General features: G+C 40.9%; 1 protein-coding gene across 3 annotated transcripts in view; it reads right to left on the bottom strand.

The window, feature by feature from the left end:
• GNPAT (glyceronephosphate O-acyltransferase) overlaps positions 1 to 22,166 on the bottom strand; it is a 169,316-nt gene that overhangs the window by 97,322 nt on the left and 49,828 nt on the right. For 2 of the 3 annotated variants that reach the window (XM_033936353.1, XM_033936354.1), the window contains exon 6: positions 21,700 to 21,775. The exons of the other annotated variant lie outside the window; for it this stretch is intronic. In XM_033936353.1, the coding sequence (XP_033792244.1) occupies positions 21,700 to 21,775 (76 nt within the window). The remainder of the gene's footprint in view (positions 1 to 21,699; positions 21,776 to 22,166) is intronic. 3 annotated transcript variants of the gene reach the window in all.

The raw sequence follows: 22,166 nt of genomic DNA, 5'->3' as shown, positions 1-22,166 counted from the left end.
GGTCAACAAACAACATGAACAGAATTCAGTTTAAATGTTGTTATAAAGAGATTATATACTTACCCTGGTAAGCTCTTTTCCAGTAGACGGGCAAGACATTCTAGACAGATGGATAGTGTCCCTATGACCGCATGCCATCTGCAAAAGGATTTTTCCTTTGGCCTCTGCTGAACTTCACTGGGCTCCTTAGCTCCACCTGCAGTTAGTACCCACAGATGGTCAGAGAGATGAAACTCATTAGTGACCTCCAGATAACGCAGATGCTGTCTGCGCACATCCAATTTCTTCAACTGGTGATCTCTCCATTAACTTTTCTGTTTGATCTAATTTTTGGTTTAAAAAGTAACTTAAATTCTTCATTATTTTGCGGATTCCACTGCTCAACAGTCGCAACGGCAGTGGGGCATTTTCCTTTTTTTTTTTTTCCAGCAGGGCCTGGTTTGTTTTCTTTATTCATCCACTGGTGTCTGGGGGGGGGGGGGGGGGGGTGCTGAAGAGATAGAGGGCAGTGGCAGGGAGCCCGGTTTGACTTCAAGGGTGAAAGCGGCACACTTCGGCCTAGATTGGACACTGAGCTATGGGCGGAGGTACCGAGGATTGTGCTGCCCAAGATCTTCACCACGGCAGTGACGCAGCAGGACCATAGGCAGGAAGTCCCGCAGAGTGCTGTATTCAGTCCCGCAGAGAGCTGTCCATGAGCATCTGCCGCCCAAGGGTAGTATGGCCCGGTGCTGGATTGTCTACCTCATCATTTTGCACAGATCTGTGCCGAGGAGCCTGAGCTGCTGATCCTCCCTGATAGCGCTCTTCTTGAAACTCCAATGAACTGTGCGGCTTAAGATCGTCAGCGCAGGTTTGGCACGTGGGGATCTTTTTGACCTGCCTTTGGTCCCTACTAGCTGTCCTTTGGCCATTGAGATTATTTAAGATATGCTGAGGCAACAGAGCTGCATAAGGAAATTGGCAGCCAAGCAATAGCAACAATTCAAGCTGGACTTCTGTAAGACTTATTTGATTTTGTCGCCAAAAGGCAGAGTTGAGAATTGGTAATGTTGTTCCAGAACATGAAACCTAAAGAATTTGCAGTGGACTGGAAAAATAGGAATGTGCAAGTACACCTCTGTGAGATTCAGAGAGGCAAGAAGCTCTTCTGGGGACACTGCTACAATGACCAAGCACACGGTCTCCATGGGAAAGCATGGAACCTTGAGAGCCACATTCACGTGCTGAAGATCCAGAACAGGCCTCCAATCGTTGGAGCCTTTCTTTGATACGATAAAGTATACATAGTATTTGCCCGAGCCCGAGTGTTTGGGCGGCACCAGCTCTATAGCTTGAATATCCAGCAAGTGCTGAACGGTGGCTTAAACCTTGAGCACTTTATCCGGGTGACCTGTGGAAAAGTCCACAAACCAATCCACCAAAGGCTGGGCAAATTCCATCTTGTAGCCCGACTAAATAATGTCCCAAGACCCACTGGTCAGATGAAAAGCAAATCCAGGTGGGAAAAAATGCTGAGAGCTTGCCCCCTATTTGCAGAGGAGCATCCCTTGGCCTGGCATCATTGTGCCTTTTTGGCAGAGTGTGCAGAACGGGAGGAAGAAGGCAGGGATCGTCTGTAGATGGCATACCATTGTTGGGAGCCCTGGGAAAATCTCTGCGGTGTGACACTTGCATTTGGACGGGATCATAGAGAGCCATAAAAATTAGAGTGACCAGAACCTCTAGAGATCCTGGGTCAACTATCATGCAGAGGCTACTTGCAAGCAACATCAAGAGAGAAGTTGAGAAGTTTTTAAACTAGGAAGAAGGGGAAAGCCGACAGTCGACCGAGAGAAAGTGTCGATGGTTCGGGAACTGGTATACCCAGAGGATACCGTGCAGGAAGATAGAGGGGAAGAGAGGGGAAGACTCACCGGATCACAGGCAAGATAGATCGAAAGGGACTTAAGAGGGAAAGAAATGCAAGAAAGGAACAGGCCGCAAATTCAAGTGTATGTACACAAACGCAAGGAGCCTAAGGAATAAGATGAGTGAATTAGAAGCTATGGCACAAAAAGATAACCTTGACATCATCACCATCACGGAAACATGGTGGACTGAGGAAAACTTCTGGGACACTGTGCTACTGGGATATAAACTATACCACAGAGACAGAGTGGCTCAAAAATGTGGGGGCATTGCCATATACGTCAAAGAGGAAATTGAATCTACTGGAGAGAACACACCACAACAGACTGATAAGTTAGAGTTCTATGGGTCAAAATTCCAGGAACAAATGGACTGGAAACGAAGATCGGCATCTACTACCAACCCCCAGGGCAGTCCGAAGAAATTGATGGAGAAATGACAGACGAGATTAAATGCAACTGCAAGGGAGGCAACGCAGTTATCATGGGTGACTTCAACTATCCAGGAAAAGATTGTAACCTAGGCAACTTCGGCTGCACTAGGGAGACCAAGTTACTGGATGCTGTAGGCGATTGCTTCCTGGAACAACTTGTCAAGGAAAATACAAGAGGAAATGCAATTCTGAACTTAATTCTAATTGGACTGCGAGAATGGGCACAAGGTGTAGCAGTAGAAGGGATGCTGGGAAACAGCGATCACAACATGATCCGTTGAACTTCTGAAAAAGGAATTACGAAGGATGAGACTCATGGTGGGGAAGAAGATTAAGAAGAGGATAAGCATTGTAAAAACGCTAGAGCAAGCTTGGTCCCTTTTAAAGGACACAATCACCGAGGAGCAAAATCTATATATACCATGTATCAACAAGGGATCCAAGAGGAAAAAGAACAAGGAACCGGCATGGCTCACTGTAGAGATGAAGGAAGCGATCAGAGACAAGAAAATTTTGTTTAAGGAATGGAAAAGGTCACGAACGGACGAAAACTGGAATAAGCACAAACAACAATGCAGGTGCCATAAGGCGGTAAAAAGGGCCAAAGAGACTATGAGGAAAAAATAGCCAAGGAGGCGAAAAACTTCAAGCCGTTATTTCGATATATCAAGGGAAAACGATCCGCGAAGCAAGCGAGTGAGGAAAGAGACTTGGGAGTTCTGATTGACAAGTTGATGAAGCCGTGCACGCAATGTGCGGCGGCGGCGAAAATTGCAAACAGAATGCTTGGAATGATTAAGAAGGGGTTCACGAACAGATCGGAGAAGGTTATCATGCCGCTGTACCAGGCCATGGTGTGCCCTCACCTGGAGGACATGGTATTACTCGAAAGGGTCCAGAGAAGAGTGACTAAAATGGTTAAGGGGCTGGATGAGTTGCCGTACAATGAGAGATTGGAGAAACTGGGCCTCTTCTCCCTTGAAAAGAGGAGACAGAGGGGACATGATCAAAACATTCAAAATACTGAAGGGAATAGACTTAGCAGATAAAGACAGATTGTTCACCCTCTCCAAGGTAGGGAGAACAAGAGGGCACTCTCTAAAGTTGAAAGGGGATATATTCTGTACAAACGTAAGGAAGTTCTTCTTCACCCAGATAGTGGTAGAAAACTGGAACGCTCTTCCGGAGTCTGTCTATAGGGGAAAACACCCTCCAGGGATTTCAAGACAAAGTTGGACAAGTTCCTGCTAAACTGGAACATACGCAGGTGAGGTTGGACTCATTTAGAGCAGTGTTCTTTGACCTGGGGGCCACCGTGTGAGCGGACTGCTGGGCACGATGGACCACTGACCCAGCAGCAGCAATTCTTATGTCTTAGATGATGGTCCACCACAGAATCCATGAGGTCATCCAGGGCTTTGCAAAACAATAACTGCTCCTTAAAAGGAAGTCTAGCCAAAGTAGCCTTGGAAGTGGAATCACCAGCCCATTGTCTGATCCAAAGTATCCTGTGAGCAGAGATGGGAGTACGCCGACACCTTTGCCAAAACTTCATAAGGTCATATAATGCGTCAGCAATATAATCTGTCCCAGCCAAAAGAAGTTAAGGAGGAGGAGTATCTACAGCCTCGCTCTCCAGTGTAAGTAGTTGAGAGAGACAGGCGTGTGTGACAAAGGACATCACTGAAGCAGCTTTGATGCCTAAAGCAGCTGTGTCAGAGTCTCCAGAGGACCACATCCATATGGCAGTTCTTCATACCTTTTAGCACCACATCACCTTCACTCGGTAGAGACATATATTTAGTCACCTGCAAAACCAAAGAATCCACCCTAGGCTGGCTGATCCAAAAGCTGCTGACACTTCTGTGCCAGAGGATACAAGCGTGACATGGCTCTGGCTATCTTAAGAGCACCTTCCAGAGAGTCATACTGCTCCAAGACCAGAACACACATATCATGGTGCCAGGGAAAGGTAGCAGACTGTGAGCGCACACCATAAGCCAGGAGGAAGAAGTGAACAAAGCCAGCTGAGTGACTAAATTCAACTCCTGCAAAGACTCTGAAATAAGATCTGACAAAGCTGCAGACTTAAACACAGAACCATGGGATCATCCCCAGGTTCCAAAATCCCAGAGGGATCTGCAGATGCAGCACACAGTCCTTGATCTTCTGTCTAAGAAGCGCTGCACCTGAAAATAATAGGTTAGCAAGCTGGTCATCCTCATCAGGATCAGGCAGCCAAGGATATGTTCAAAGGAGCAAAGCCACCAAGAGATGCCTCGGAAGCGGATTGGGACCACACAGGGATAGAACTCCAGCTTTGAAACTCGTTCCACAAATGTTTCATGAATTCTGAGAAAGTGTGCAGCTCCTGGGGTGTAGAGTCACCCTTTGATGACTCAACTTTGCCTTTCTTAAGCTGTGAAGAGTCTGCAGCCAAGCACACAGAACAAGCAGCCGTGCAAACCCCCGAAAGTAAAGAAGGCTGCCCCACTGGGCTAGCCAAGCATTTAGTCACCTGCTTCAATACCTGCTAAGAACATAAGAACATAAGTAGTGCCTCTGCTGGGTCAGACCACAGGTCCATCACGCCCAGCATTCCGCTCCCGCGGCGGCCCAACAGGTCATGACCTGTCTGAATCACCCCTTGGTTTCTCATCGAAGTCCTATCTTCCCATCAAATTCTTGACCCTGTGTCCCTACACCCCTTTCAGTACCCTACGATCCCTTTGTCCCTCAGGAATCTGTCCAATCCCTGTTTGAATCCCTGTACTGTATTCTGCCTGATCACTTCCTCCGGGAGTGCATTCCATGTGTCCACGACCCTTTGGGTGAAGAAAAACTTCCTTGCATTTGTCTTGAACCTATCCCCCTTCAGTTTCTCCGAGTGCCCCCTCGTACCCGTTGTCCCTCTCAATCTGAAGAACCTGTCCCTATCCACCCTCTCTATGCCTCTCAGGATTTTGAAGGTCTCTATCATATCTCCCCTGAGCCTCAGCTTGATGCTGCTGCCTCTCTTGGCTGTGTCATACAGCACTTGGCACAAGGACATTCCGAAAGCGCTACATTTGTACAATCCTGGCAAGAATCCACAGTGTTTTCCCTAGAGCCTTTTAGCCAGGTGCTCCGCCCGGCTAATTTAGATGACCGCCCAGCTGTCATCTCGGTCGTGAATCCTACTTGCTGCTGCCGCTGTTCAAACATTTTTTAAAACCCTCTCACCGGCTTGGGGATTCCCCAAGCTGACTCGGTACAGCCTGAAGAACCACAATAAGTTCAATGTTCGACTCCCTTCTCAGCCTGACTTTTTTTTTTTTTTTTTTAAAGCACCAGCAAGTGACTTGATCCCATGCACCAGGGTTCAAACGGTAACACTGTGCGTGCCGGCTTCCCTTATTTCCCTCCAAACCAGAAGTTACGTCCCGAGGGGGGGAGGGAAGAGAAGGGAAGCCGGCATGTACAGTGTTACCGTTAGAGCCCTGGATAATGGTTTAATTTGCTACAGGCTAAGGTGAGAGATAGGGCAGAGAAGGGAAGGAAACTTACAACTTGCAGCTCTTTCTTGCTTCAGGCCTTCTTCACTGTCGAGTCCTTCCTACTTTCTGTTTCTGCAAAAGCAAGACCCGGCTGTGAGGAAGGCCCGAAGCAAGAAACAGCAGCAAGTTGTAAGCTTTCCTCATCGCTTCCCTATCTCCTGCCTTAGCCTGTAGCAAATTGTTAATGCTGCACTGCGGCAGGAAAGAAATGCTGCTGCTGCATCTAATTGGGAGGGGAAGAGAAATGCTGCTGTTGCACCCAATTGGGAGGGGAAGAGAAATGCTGCTGCTGCACCCAATTGGGAGGGGAAGAGAAATGCTGCTGCTGCACCCAATTGGGGGGGGAGAGAAATGCTGCTGCTGCACCCAATTGGGGGGGGAGAGAAACGCTGCTGCTGCACCCAATTGGGGGGGGGGGAGAGAAACGCTGCTGCTGCACCCAATTGGGGAGATAGAGGGAAGGAGGGAGAAGGAAGACCAGGGAAGAGAGGGGAGAAGAAACAGAGATGCCAAGACCATGGAAGGGAGGGAAAGGAAAGGAGAAGAGAGGAGATACCAGACCATGGAGGGGGAGGGAGAGATGTCAGGCATATGGGGGGGATGGAAACACAGATGCCAGACCAGGGGAAAGGAATGAATGAGGGAGGGAGAGAAAGAAAGGAGAGGAGATGCCAGATAATGGAGATGGAAGGAAAGGAGAGAGATGCCAAGGCATGGGGGGGAGGGAAGGAAAACTAAGGAGACAAATGTCAGACCAGAGGGAAAGGAAGGAGTTGGAGAGATAGGAGAGGAGAGAGATGCCAGGGCATGGGGGGAGGAAAGGGAAGGAGACAGAGATGCCAGACCATAGGGTGGAGTGGGAAGGAAGGACAGGAGAAGAGAGATGCCAGAGCATAGGAGAGGGGGTGGAAACATAAAAATGGAGAGGGGCTGAAGCTGAGATGAATCATGTACAAATGAGAGAAAGGGCACAGGCTATACAGTTTATTGAAGGGACATAAAAAGAGCGAAGATGCTGTATGGGAGAGAGAGGGGACAGACACTGGATGGAAAGGGCAGAGAGGGCAGACAGTGGATGGAAGGGACAGAAAGAGGGTGGCTAGTAGTTAGAAGGGGTAGAGAGACAGGGCAGAGGCTGGGTGGAAGGGGCAAAAGACAGAGGGCATATGTTGCATAGAAGGGAGAGAGGACAAAACACTGTATAGAAAGAGAGTGAAGAGAAGATGATTGAAGCAGAAATGACAAAAGGTAGAACAAATTTTTTTTGTTGATTTCCTCATAATCAAGCAGTATTGTAACTATTGATAAAAGTTTATAAATAGGAAATGGAAATAAGGACTTTTTTTTGGACTAAACCCCTTTCCTCAAGTCAGGACAGGATACCATAACAGTAGTATACTGTACTGTCTTGAAGAAAGATTTGGTCTCTGAAAGCTAATTGAAAAATGGATTAGTCCAATAATATGGTATTTTCTTATTTCTCGTTATTTGTTTTATTTCTATTTGTAAAGTGGTGATTGTTATGTATCAGGTTTTTTACAAATTTACATCTATTGTCTTTATATTTAGCACAGAATTAGGGGACATGTGTCACTGTTTCTGTGGTGTTGCATTGTATGCAGAGTCTGGTTTCTTGGCGTTTCAGTTTATCTTTTGTCTACATATTTCTATTTTTAGTTTGTGATTATTCCATATTGGGCGAGGGTGAATCTGTCTTCTTTGTGTATGAAAAGGACATGGTTTTCTGTTAGCATTGACTGTACAAGATCAATTGACTGTGCAGGATCTGGCTTATTTAGTTTTACAATGCATGTGTTGGTGTTCTAATGCTCACTGCAGTGTTTAAGATGCTGCCTTTTCCTATATGTACCCTTGTGTGACTCATGGATTATTACTAAAAATAACTTTTTTATATAGAAGAGGGGGTTGCTAAAAAATTATCAACACTGGATGTCATATATACTAGATATGCCACTGGATTTAATGACTCTATTCTAACCACCAAGTTTCAACGTCCCGCCCGGCTACTTTTTCACGCCACCCGGCTGGAAAAAATTTCAGGGGAGAACACTGCCACATGAGGAGAGCCCAAGGACTCCATCCCCACAAGTTCTGAGGATTGGTCTGTCAGCTACAGACCGAGTCTGTGTGTTCTCAAAACAGGCTGAGCTGAATAAACGCTCTGAGCACCAGAAACCCTAAGAAAGGGACAAAAAAAATACACCAAATAAAATAAATTGTGGAGAGCAGAACAAACACTCCTGTGGGCATGCGTGCAAAAGGGAAGAACTGCAGGTGAAGTTAAAGAGCACAGTGAAGTACAGCAGAAGCAAAAGGAAAAATTTGGAGTAACATAGTAGATGATGGCAGAATGGTCCATCCAGTCTGCCCAACCTGATTCAATTAAAATTTTTTTTAATTTTTTTTTCTTCTTAGTTATTTCTGGGCAAGAATCCAAACCTCTACCCAGTAATGTGCTTGGGTTCAAACTGCCAAAATCTCAGTTAAAACCTACTCCAGCCCATCTACACTCTCCCAGTCATTAAAGCCCTCCCAGCCCATCCTCCTTCTGTAGATAGGTAGTGTCCCCATGGCCGCATGCTATCTCATCTGTCTAGAATGTCTTACCTATTGCACTGGAACAAATATTAGCTATGAGGTGCAAGACGGTACTGCATACGTACATGAGCTTAGAAAGGATACCAGTTAGTCTAATACAGAGTATCTCAAACTGTGTGCCTCCTGAAATTTCAGGTGTGCCACGGTAAATTGGGGAGGAGGAGAGGCGCCAGCTGACTGTCTACAGGATGTGCTTCTTGTGGCGAGAGGCACATCCTGTAGGCAATCAGTGGGCGCCAGCACCTATCCTTCTCTCTGGCCCTCTTCCCTTCGGGCAACCCCCACTGGTGTCTCAGGGCCTGCCTGGAGGGCCTTCATACACACAGCGACATGATGTCACGCATGCGCATGATGTCATCACGGCAATATCCACGCACTTCCAGGTGCCTCGAGCCACGGCCAATACCTTAAGTGTGCTGCGGCTCAAGAAAGTTTGAGGGACACTGGTCGAATAGGACAAGCTGTCTCTCTAGATGGGAACCAGGTGAGTTTAAAACACTCTCCCCTTTCCCCCAGTAAAACTAGGAACAGTTACTAATAAGCCTATGTAAATAAGCATTTTTCCCTACAAAATGGACACAAAACTGGTAACATTTAGGCCCATGCACACTAAACATGTTGCTGATCCTTGTGTACGAATGTACCTTTTCCTCTAGTTATCATGGTTTATTATAATGTCACAGTTTACAATATCCAAAAGGAAAACTGATCCATTTTTCAAAACAGGTAACATGATGAAGAATATAACACTTTACTGATAGAACACCAACCATAAAAATGGCTCTATAAGACATGCTACTCTTGTCAATCCCAAAATTATGGTTACCTAGGTTCACAACGCTGCTCAAAATTTCAAGAAAATTAAATCATCTTGACTATTTTATACAATCTGTGCATCACACAGAACATGGTACAGAAAGTTACAAAAGGTCAAAGCACACCTGACATCCAGCAAATGCAACATCCTATCTTTTTTCTTCAGCCCCATAGGAGAGAAAACGGGCAGACAGGCTTCCTGATTAACGTGGAAGGCCAAGACAACCTTCAGTAAGAAGGACGAACCATGTGTAAGGAGATCCCTGCTTCTGTAATCTTGTGGAATGGCTCCCTGCAAGAAAGAGCTTGCAACTAGAGAATGACACGGTGGCAGTTACCCGCGGCTAGCCGCGTTTAGCCGTAAGTAACCTGCCGGAACGGGGAAAGAAAAATAGCAGTCGCTGCGGGGACGGGGACAAGGCCATTCACCGCCCCGTGGAGCAGTGAATGGTCTTGTCTCCGCAGTGAGGTATCAAGGATCGCGCAGTCCCCGCAGCCACCACCCGTAACGTTTAGCCAGCTCCCTCCCTCCCTCCACCTCACCTTATATTCCGAGTTTGCCGGCTTCCTTTTTCCCGAGCCGCACGCATTCAAAAAGCCGTGCACGCGCGGCTGCGCGAGTCAATCAAACTTCTCCTCTCCTGCAACTTCCTGTTTCCAGTTGCGTCACAGGAGAAGATTGATTGACTCGCGCAGCCACGCATGCATGGCTTTTTGAACGCGTGCAGCTCGGGAAAAAGAAAGCCGGCAAACTCGGAATATAAGGTGAGGTGGAGGGAGGGTGGGGGCTGCTGGATCTTTCATAGATCGGGGTAAGGGAGAAAATCCCTAATGGGAACATTAAGAGGTTTGTGTTTCCTGCTATGGCACTCTAGAAGCTTGAAAATTGGAGCCACAATGAATATGCTGTTCTTTTTCTATGTAAAAATTGTGTATATGTGAAAATAGAAAATGTGGCAGATTGGTTTGCTTGTGGGAGGTTTTTAGACTCTTCTATCTTGCTCATATTTTGTTAATAAAATTATTTTGTATTGGAACAAGCTTCTCTAGGTGTGACATATTGTTTAAGTGGAATGAGTATGATGCCATATGCTGATTTCACAGCTATTGCTTTTCACACTACAGAAACCTAATTCCAGACATTGCAATTAATGGAGTATTTTTGTGTTGCAACCTCTAAAGGTGAACTCTTACCTTTACCAGAAAGACCCCTAACAAAAATCTAGTTACAAAAATAAATAAAAGTAATAACGTGAGAAGGGGTGGTTAGAAAGGTAAGAACAAGGAAACAGAGGAACATACCACCTAATATTTAAAGCAGTTTAATTGCATAGGAGGGGCTCCTGCCTCGTTAAATCACTTGTAGGTTACTGAGGCTTATATGGATGCTGTGGGGACAGTGACGGGGCGGTGATGGTGACAGGGCGGTGAAGGGAATAGCGTGACGGGGTGGTACAGAGGATGGTGGGCCGGGGACAGGGCGGTGACGGGGACAGATTTTTTTCCCCGTGTCACTCATCTTGCCAACGTTAATTACCACAAGAATACTGTCTGTAAGATCCAGAAAGGAAGCTTTCCGCAAGGGCTCATAAAGATCCGCTGAGATCCTGCAATCAGAACAGAGGGCACAACCAAAAAGCCCCTTTAATGAAATGGGTGACATCTGGGTGAGAGAGGCCACGGAGCCTTTGTCGTCCTGTCCCCCCCGTCCCCCCCACATACACACAAACTTTCAAAACAGGAAAGGTCTGCTATCTGCATTTTTAGTAAACTGTCAAACAGGCACTTCTGAAGTCCCTTCTGCAAAAAATTCAAGACTAATGAAATTGGGGGTTCAGATAGGTTCTGCACCTTCCATGGTGCACCAGCACTGAAAGGACTTCCAGGCCTTAGCATAGACTGCTACTGTGGGACGGTCTAAGCCTAAGCAAAGTGGTGACCACATCTGAATATCCCTTGCATGTCAGGGCCGCCTGCTCAACAGACATATCGTAAGCCCAAAGTGTTTTGGATTCTTGATAGAAACTGGACCCCGAGTAAGAAGGTCCGCTTGAACTGGCAGCCTGAGGCCCTCTGGAGATGGACTAGGTCCACATAACACTGCTTGTGAGGCTAATCAGGCACCACTAAAACTATCAACCCCGGAGGCCTCGCAATCCTGCAAATGACTTGTTCGAGCATGGGCCACGGATGAAACACGTATATGAGCTCCTTCTCTGGCCACGGTTGGACCAACTCGTCCAAATCCTAATTTCTGGGCTCAAGTCCTGTAGAAGTGAGTTGTCTTTATGTATACTGCCGAGGTCATCAGATCCATCTGTGGAGGCCCCCCACTGCTAAACTATGGCGTTGAATACCTGGAGGGCCAGGGGAGGGACGACAAGAGATCTGCTGACAGAGTTAGCCTGTACATTTTCTACTCCCGCTACATGTGCAGCTGAGAGAGCCTGCAGATGGAAGAGGAGCTGAGCTTCTAGGTGCCTCCTCGCCTGTTGACATAGGCCTTCTGCTGTCACATTATCCAAGGAGACTGACTGCCTTGCCTTCCAGTATCTTCTCCAGTGCCTGAAGAACTAGTTGAATGGCTCCGAAGTTCCAGGCAATTTATAGACTGCTTCTGTTGAGCCAGTGTGACCATTGCAATAACACCCCCCCCCCCCCCTCATCTATATAGGCTCACATTGGTTGTTAATTTCTGCCAGGAGGAAATGTGAAAAGGCAGACCACTGGAGAGGACAGTCATCTGCAGCTACATGCTGCTCTTCACTACCAGCAACCGTGGAAGTGGTTGCTGAAGCGAGTCCTTCTGAGGAGACCAGCAAGAAAGAAGAGAGTCTTGGAGAGGTTTTATGTGCACTCTCATCAAGGACCATCTCTATGGCAGGTAGTGCCACATCATGGGAGACAGCCTCTCAACAGATCTGAAATCTACTTCTGGAGCTTTGGTCTGTATAGCTCTGGAAGAAAGTCCTGGCCCAAAGCCATGTTGAACAAGACTCCCAAGTACTCCAGAAGCTGAGTCAACTCCAGCTGGCTGTTCTTGAAGTTGACTATCCATCCCAAGTCTTAGAGAAGTTGTATGCACTCTAAGAATTGGTCATTCACCTTCCTCCTTGGATGAAGCTCTGATAAGCCAATTGTCCTGAAAAATGGCCCGATATTTGAGTACTGGCACCATTTTTGCTAGGAAAAAAGTGCATTATGACCGACTTGCCACACTTGGGACTAGCTTACTGCACATCCTATAAAACAATTAGACCAGTTCTCAATATACAATTCAAATGCACTATAAATTTGCCTTCAGTTTAAATCACCCATTTATCCTAATGACTTTACACTACCCATTTTTATATCTCAACTGCACTTGCCCTCCTCAGCTACCTGTTTCACTGTACATATTGTTCATTGGCATCATATCTATGTTATTTGAATAATTTTTTTTTTTTTAAAGTTCTTTATTCATTTTAAATTTCTTACATCAAGTGATAAATATATAATACATATAATTTTCAATATACACTTGAATATCCATCAATATATATTTTAATACAAACATATATAAAGACCCCTTTTGCAATAAATTATAAATCATCTGTTATTATAATATTGTACCCACCCTAACCCCTATTATATGATCTATCCTTGTGCTATGATATCTGATCTTTAGAAAAAAGAGCCAATGGTCCCCAGATTTTATTAAATTTTTTAATATAACCATGTTGTAACGCTATTGCTTTTTCCATCTTATATATATGGCAAATAGAATTCCACCAAAAAATGAAATTTAATTTTGTATGATCTTTCCAGTTTTGAGTAATTTGTTGTATGGCGACCCCTGTTAATATCAATAAAAGTTTATTATTGTTTGCTGATATTGGACTCTGTGTTCTCATTGCTGTTCCAAATAAAATTGTGTCATATGTAAGTCCAACATGATTTTCTAATAATATATTAATTTGGGGCCAAATTGTTTTCCAAAAGGCATTTATACAGGGACAAAAATAGATTAAATGATCTAATGTCCCAATTTCTACCTTACAATGCCAGCATCTATTAGATTTAGAACTATCTATTTTTTGTAACCGAGTAGGGGTCCATAAAACTCTATGTAATAAAAATAACCATGTTTGACTCATAGATGCTGACATTGTAGTATGTATTCTCCAGGACCAAAATTTTTGCCATTGAGTTGCAGAAATTGTCTGTCCTATCTCAATACTCCAAATGTCCCTAAGTCCTGTTCTTTTTTTTTTATTTAAAAATCCATATAATAATTTATACCATTTTGCGGCTTGGTGTCCCAAAAAATCTGCCTGAAAGCAAAGGATTTGCAAACTATATTGAGTATTAAGATTTTTCCATTCAGGGAACCCTTCCTGGATGGCTTGCTTCAATTGCATCCATTTAAAATATTGTGTTATGTTCAATCCAAATTTCTGTTGCAATTGTGAAAAACTAAGCATGGATCCATTTACTATAACATCATTTAAAGACCGTATACCTGCAATTATCCATTGCTTCCATATTATTTTGAATCCACCAATTTTGATCCTGGAGTTTACCCAAATGGATTGATTTAACGATTTAGTTATTGGATCTGTTGTAATATTACTAATAAATCTTAATGTTTTCCATGTATCTAATAAAATTCTGTGATCTTTATATCTCTTGGGCATTGTTATACTTATAAGATGTTCCGGATATAATGGAAACAGGAGTCGCCATTCTAAATATAACCAGTCTGGTACATTCTCCATGAGGTCTGGGAGGATCCAATACATACCCTGTCTTAAAATATAGGCTTGATGATACCTATAAAAATTTGGAAAATTTACCCCTCCCTCTCTAATTGTTTTTTGTAATGTTGCTAAAGCGATTCTTGGCCTTTTCCCAAACCAAACAAATTTTGTAAGTATTCTATTTAATTTTTTATAAAATGACCCCTGAAAAAATATCGGAATCATACTCATTTGATAACAAACCACAGGTAAGATCATCATTTTTATTGTTTGAACTCTTCCCCACCATGAAAGATGTAAAGGATTCCATTGCTCGCACATTTCTGTTATTTTTTTTAATAAAATTTTTTCATTTTCTGTTACTGTATCATCAATTGTATTTTTAATAACAATTCCTAAATATTTTATTCCTTCCTCTTTCCATTGGAATGAATATGAATCAAATAATCCTTTGGTACAATGGACATTAATTGGAAGAACTTCAGATTTTTCCCAATTTATTTTGTATCCAGAAAATTTACCAAATTTATCTAATAAATTTAATAAACATGGAATGGTATCTTCCGGTTTCCTCAAATATAAAAGAATATCATCTGCATATGCAGATAATTTATATTCCCAATTTGAAAATGTGATCCCCTTTATTCCCTTAGTTTGATTTATTGCAATTAATAAGGGTTCAAGAACAATATCAAAAAGTAAGGGAGATAAAGGACAACCTTGTCTAACCCCCCGTAACAAGTTAAATCTTTCTGAAATGTTATTATTTATATTTAATCTTGCTCCAGGAGAGCTATACAATGTTTGAATCATTTTAATAAAAAAGGGACCTATTCCAAACCATTTTAAAGCTTGATACATAAATTTCCACTCCACTCTATCAAATGCTTTCTCTGCATCTAACGATATTAAGAAAGCTGGTTCATTCATAGTTTTCGCTAAGTTTAAAGAATGAAGTGCCAGTCTGGTATTATGTGAGGAATGTCTTTTAGCAACGAATCCTGTTTGGTGTACATCTATAATAAAAGGAAGAGCTTTTGCCAATCTTAATGCTAATACTTTAGCAAGCAATTTTTCATCTACATTCAACAATGATATGGGCCTGTAGTTTGAAACCAATGTAGGATCCCTGTTTGGTTTTGGTAAGACAATAATTACAGAATCTGCCATAGTACCTGATATATTTTCATTATGTATCTGATATTGATATAAATTTAATAAATAAGGCAATATAATATTTTGAAATGTTTTATAAAATTCAACAGTATATCCATCTCCACCTGGAGCGGATCCAACTCTAAGAGATTTCAATGCTAGTTCTATTTCTTTTAATGATATATGTTCTTCTAAACTTCCTTTTATATGTTCTGGAATATTTGGTCCAATAATTGAATTTAAAAACTCTAAGCCATCTTGTTCTTTATTTTCACAAGAATCTGAAGTATATAGACTCTTATAAAAATCAAGAAATTGTTTTACAATATCTTTAGTGCTGGTGTGTGTATTACCTTTTGTATCTTTTATTGCAATAATTTTAGTTTTTCTTTTTTTTGCTTTAAGAAAATTTGCTAACATTTTTCCAGCTTTATTTGAGTTTCCATAATATCTAAATTGCTGACAGAACATTTCTTTTCTAACAAATTGTGAAGAGAGTTCATTATATTTAGTTTTAACTTTTAATAGTTTTTGTAATACTACATTTTCCCATTTAATAATTAATTTTTTTTCTAATAATTTAATTTCTTCCTCTAATTCCATAAATTGTTTTTTAAGCTGTTTTTTTCATAAAAGCCGAATATGATATAATGTTTCCTCTCATTGTAGCTTTACAAGCATCCCATATAATTTCAATATTCATATTGTCTGTGCTATTAATTTGAAAAAACTCTTTCATCTTTACTTTTAGGTCTGTTACAAAATTTTCATCAGCAAGTAAGGCATTATCAAATTTCCAAATTGATATAAAATTTGTTTTTATATCATTTTTTAGATCAATCCACACACCAGCATGATCAGAAATTATAATAGGATCAATAACTGCTTTCATAACTTTTTGTGCTAAATTACTAGAAACAAATATATAATCAATTCTTGAAAATGATTTATGGACCTGAGAACAAAAAGAATATTCCTGATCATTAAAATGAAGAATACGCCATATATCTACCAAATCACAAGATTGTATCAAATTTTCTAGCCCTAATGATTTTATAATTTTACTAGGTTTCTTATCCAAAATAGGATCCATAACAGCATTGAAATCTCCAGCTACTATCAAATTTGAAGTAGCCAATGGTAGTAATATCTGTTGAATTTTTTTAAAAAACTCCATTTGATTTGAATTAGGAGCATATAAATTAAATAAGTCCAGGGTTGTATTTCCCATTATCATTTTGATATGTACCCATCTTCCTAATGGATCAATTTTTATAAGTTTAAAATCAGCAGTACATTTCTTATTAATAAGTATGGCTACTCCTGCCTTTTTCCCTAAGGCAGGAGCAAAAAAACATTTAGATACCCATCCCCCAATTAGTTTATTAGATTCATTCCCTGTAAGATGTGTCTCTTGCATGAAATAAATATCCGCATTTTGCTTGTGAAGGAAACCTAACATTTTTTTTCTTTTTACTGGGTGATTCAGACCATTGACTTTAATGGAAAAAATTTTAATTGTCATTTAATAATTTGAGTAAAATTAAATATCTTCTTAATAATAAAATTTTGATCAGATATCTGCACTTTTCTTTAATTATTCTAGATTTAATTATTAATTTTCCCCTCTTCCTATTCCCATCCCCCACCCCACCCTCCCTTTTAATTAAAAATTGTGTATACTTGGTAGCACGCATCTTAAGTCGATAATAAAGCACTCCATAAGACCTGTTCTTATTGTATTCTATAAATTAAAACATTTGTTATTTAAATGAAATATAATATAATTTAGCCATGTTACACACATATATATATATATATATATATATATATATATAATATTCAAAGCATATTATATTGTTAATTTATCTAAATTGTTATTTTTTTAATAAATATATATCAATAAATAATCCCTTATTTGTTTTATTTTAAATAATATGGGAATTCAATGATATATAATTAAGTATTTTATGATCAAAAAATCCCCCTCCTATGGAGGAACCCACCGTAAAAGCACATCTCGATTTCACATATATATTTCTTTTACTTTTATGTTAGTTGAATTCAGAAGAGAGAATAATTTCAATACAAACTCATTTCCTTCAAGTATATCTCAGTCCACCTTTATTCTTGATTGTAGTTTTCTATTCCGTTTTGAATTTTCATTTTCTGTTCTTTTCTTCTTTTCCCAATGTATGTAGTTCTTCTCTTTATATGATCAATACGATGCAACAACAAGATCTGTCCATAAGTTCAACGGTTATACAAAAGTCTTTCTTTATAGTTCTGGTGTCTGCTCTGTCCATCACATGTAGTTCCCTCGCTTTGACATCTGGGAATCTGAGTCTTTATTCTCTCCTCTGTATCTAGTGTTATATATGTTCGAGATGCACCCCCACTGCGCATCCCCCCATGGAGGAAGATCTTTACTTTATATTGTATTAAATTAATTAAAATTATAAAGTAGTCTTTCAAATATTTTCTATTTTTCTAAAAATGAAAATCATTTATCTGAAAATTATTAATTAATATTGAATGTTCCTGAACATCTTTCCTTATAAATTCATTCTTTAATATTATATTATATTTTCCTTTAATACATTCATATCTTCCTTTAATAAACTTAGTTCATGTTTAAAACATTCACTTATTCCCTTAATAGAAGTTTTTTTTTTGGAATTTTGATTTCATTTGAATTCCATTTTTGAATATCGTTAGTGTAGAATATTTGAATTGATTTGAATATATTACATTCTATATAGTTTTTCCAAATCAATTTATAATACCTTTTTATCAAATTAGTTATTTAACTATATTCAGTTATCTATATATAGGAACTAAAATATGATAAACAATTTAAGAAGACATTGGTACTTCCTGGTTTTGAATAAATTTTTCTAATTTCTCTGGATCATTGAAAGATAAAGTTTTGTTTCCAATTGTCACTTTCATAGTAGCAGGGTATACCAATCCAAACTTCGCTCCTAATTCTCTCAGCTTTGGTCTTAAATCCAATAACTTCTTTCTTTTTACAGCTGTATTTTTTGCGAAATCCGGCACTAGATGTATAAAAGCATCCTGATACTTCAAACCTTTATTTTTCTTGGCCAGTTGTAATATTTCTATGGCCTGTTGGTGTCGCAATAGTTTAAAAATAAAAGGTCTTGGTCCTTGCTGGTTTACTGCTCTTTTTAACGGCACTCTATGTGCTCTTTCTATTTCTATGGGAAATTTCGTTTGCAAAGGAAGTAGCTTGGGAAGTAATTTTTCAATGAAGGTGACAGGATTTCCTATTTCTGCTCCTTCCGGCAAGCCAATCAGACGGATGTTACTTCTTCGTTCACGATTCGAAAAATCTTCCAGGTCTTTAATAAGTATTTCAATTTTTTTCCTGTCTGCTTGGCTATAACAGATTTCCTCTTCAACTGTCAGCATTCTTTCTTCTAAGTTGTTAGATTTCAATTCAAGCACATCCATCTTCTTATTTATATTTGAAACCTCTTCTGTTAAATCGGTAACTTTTTTAGTAATAATAGAAAGCATTTCTTTAATTTCTTTTAACTCTTTCATAACTTCTGTGTCTGTCAGTTTTAAACTGCTCTCTTGCTCCGGTTTTGCCCTTTTGCTACTTCCTGATACAGCGAAGTCGTTTTTATTCTGTTTACCAGTTGCCATCCTTTTTTCTTCTTTATTATTCATAGGACCAGTGAAATTTTAATATATCTTCCGTTTTCATTCAATTTATTTAATCTTTCAAGGTCTTTTTAACGGAGCTCTTCAATTACACGACTTTCTTCATGCGTGTCCAAGCCACGCCCCCTATTTGAATAATTTAATGGTGTGCTTATTGTGATGACATCCTGAGTATAATCTTTATTTTATATGAATGCGTTTCAATACTGCCCATTGGATATTATTTGTACTCAGGATCAGTAGCATGGAATATTGCTACTCCTTGGGTTTTGACCAGGTACTACTGACCTGTATTGGCCACCGTGAGAATGGGCTACTGGGCTTCATGGACCATTGGTCTGACCCAGTAAGGCTATTCTTATGGTTTACAATTTACTTCCGATACTGCACCTCATTGGTCCTATTACTGGGATTCAATTTGCCATTTCCAAGTTTGTCTCATTAATTGCATTTATACTTATATCAGGTCATTTTACTATTTTTATTTTAATGCAATTTTAAGTTTTATATCAAGCTGCATACTGACTTGGGTAAATCTTCACAAAGGTGGTTAATAAAGCTAAATAAATAAAAACAGGTTTTTCAACAATTACCAAGTCCAATTGCAGGAAAAAGCATACATATAAATAGCACACTTAAAGTTTACCAATGGGAGAAAAGCAGTGCTCTTGTGGAAAGAGGAGAAAAGGTGGGGCATTTAAACACTTAAAAGTAGGTGTGCAGATCTGAGTTTCAATCCTCCATCCTTATTTTTTCCTTTGGATCCGACTCACACTAACAGCATGTACAAATTCTAGGGGCACTTTTACTCTTGTGGACCTTACAGGTGTGATTTTCAACAACAGGGGCTTCCAGAGGAGTTTTCTTTGAAAATACGCTTGCAGGCCCACACATACAAATTGCTTCTGGGCCTATAATTTCAGTGGGGATTTAAAAAATTGTTCCCTTTAGTTCAAGGATGTACATATGTAACTAGCATGCCACATTTACTTTATACTTTCATTACAATTTAAGGTCCAACGATACCTTTTACCTACATTAATGACATACAGTCAAACATTTAAACTTGCATTAAATGCTCATCTATATCTCTTTTAGTGCTGTACATCAATTTTTAATCACACAATTAATTGCAATTAAAATTTTTAATTCTGCGATTAATCACATAAAGTGCCCCCTCACATTTCCTCCTGTATAGTGCAACATATACAGTACATGGCAGATATAAATTCTCAAAACCGATACATTTCAATCCAATTGTCCCATAGAAAGGCAGTATATGAAATCCCATTACCCCCCTTACTAAACTAAAAATAAAATCATTTATCTTACCTTTATTGTTTAGTGATTGGCGAGTTTATATTTCTAATCATCTTGTTCTGCATCTCTGATTCCCTGTGCTCTATTCACTCTTTCTTTTTATTTGTTTTTGCTTCCTGCCCTATATTCATCTTTCACTATCAACATTTCTTTCATTTCTCTCCCTCCTTTTCAAGTCTGTCTAGTTAATCTCTTCTTTTCTCTTCCCTGCCATTCATGGACACCATCATCTTCCTCCCCTTCCCTTTCATGGGTCCCCCTCTCTTCCTGTCTCTATTTACTCCCCTCTCCAACACTCTGTGCTCACCATTTCTCTCCTTCCCTCCTCTCTGTCACCATTCTCCCTTATTTTTTCCACCCCTCACCCCACTCTCCCATCTGCATATCTTTCTCCCAGCAAATCTTCCTGTGCTTCTACCTTCTCTCTCCCCGTCAGGTACTTCTCCCTCCCTCACCCCTGGTCAAGTAGCTCTCCCTTATCCCTCCCTCACTAGTCAGGTACTTCTCCCTTCTCCCTCCCTCCCCCCTGATCAGGTACTTATCCCTCCTCCCTCCCTTCCCCCCTGGTCAGGTACCTCTCTTTCCTCCCTCCCCTGTGATCAGGTACTTCTCCCTCCCTCCCAACCTCCCTCCCCTATGGCCAGACACCTCTTTCCTCCCTCCTCCCTCCGTGGTCAGGTACCTCTTTCCTCCCTTCTCAGTCAGGTACCTCTTTCCTCACTCTTTCCCCTCTAACCTTTCATAGTCTGCCAGCAGTGCTAGCGATTAAAGCAGAGCACTGCTGGCAAGCTAGCCAGCTCTAGTCTTTCATGGTCTCTTCAGTCCCGTTTACATCAGGACAGCTGATATAACTTCTCATTCCAGTGTAGCAGAGACTGAAGAGACCACAGAAACTGGAGCCGGCTAGCCTACTGGCAGTGCTCTGCTTCAATCGCTAGCACTGCCGAAAGGCTATGAAAGTTGGAGGAAGGGATGGAGGATATAGAGGACCGTTGCAGCAGCATCAGGTGGTGGACAGTATCAGCTGCAAGTGCAGGTAAGTGGTGGGAATTAAGGGCGGCTCTCCAGGGTGGAAGTAGTGGCAGGAAGGATGGCTCTTCAGAGTGGGGGCAGCAGCAGCAATGTCAGAGAGACAGCTCTAAGCCAACGTTCCTCTAACGTCATCGTCTGCCTGAATTCACTTCAGGTGGAGTGCACCAGAAGTGATATCAGTCAGATGAAGAATGCCACGTCTGTGAAGGAAGGTAGGCTTGACCATGTTAATCCCGTTAAAGCTTTTTTTAACATCACTGAACTAATGCATTAATTGCATTATTAACTCATTAATTATTCAGCAATGAACATGGACAAGTTTTGACCTACTGTTTTCTTTCAAAAAATAAACCCTTCTAAAAAGAGAGAAAATCAGAAAGTGTTCCACCACAATATGATAACTTCAACAACTTCTACATCTTACAGCCCACAGAATCAAACATACCAAACTTAGGAGTCAAAGTCTTAGAGGTTCGGCTTCTTGTCCCCTCCACAAAGAACTCAACAGGAGCATAGCCTTTCTGCAAGAGAACATACTTTGTTTTGACGTTAGGCAAGCAAAGCACCTTTTAAAGTATTTTTGATGGTTTTTTTCACCTACCAATGGACCCAGCCTCAAAATGAGCTTTATTGTGGTCAGACAGCAGTCATGCTTATTGTGGTCAGACAGTCATCCTTAAAAAGGAGCATCAATTATCACTTACTGGACTGAATGGAAATAGAGTAGAGCAGAGGGATGCAATGCTCTGGGGTTCTATTCTGTTTTGCTTATCTGGGTTTTACCAAATCACAAAAGTTTCAGAAGCCACATTGTTCACTGCAGAAATGGCTGGACAATAACATAAAGGAAAAAAAGACCACCGATGGCAATAAATGATATAGTACCATGGTAAATTTAATTACCAAGTACAA

Source organism: Geotrypetes seraphini, chromosome 3 (assembly GCF_902459505.1).
Source record: "Geotrypetes seraphini chromosome 3, aGeoSer1.1, whole genome shotgun sequence".
NCBI lineage: Eukaryota > Metazoa > Chordata > Amphibia > Gymnophiona > Dermophiidae > Geotrypetes > Geotrypetes seraphini.
Note: the sequence above shows the minus strand (reverse complement) of the source record. Positions and strands in the feature narration are given on the sequence as shown.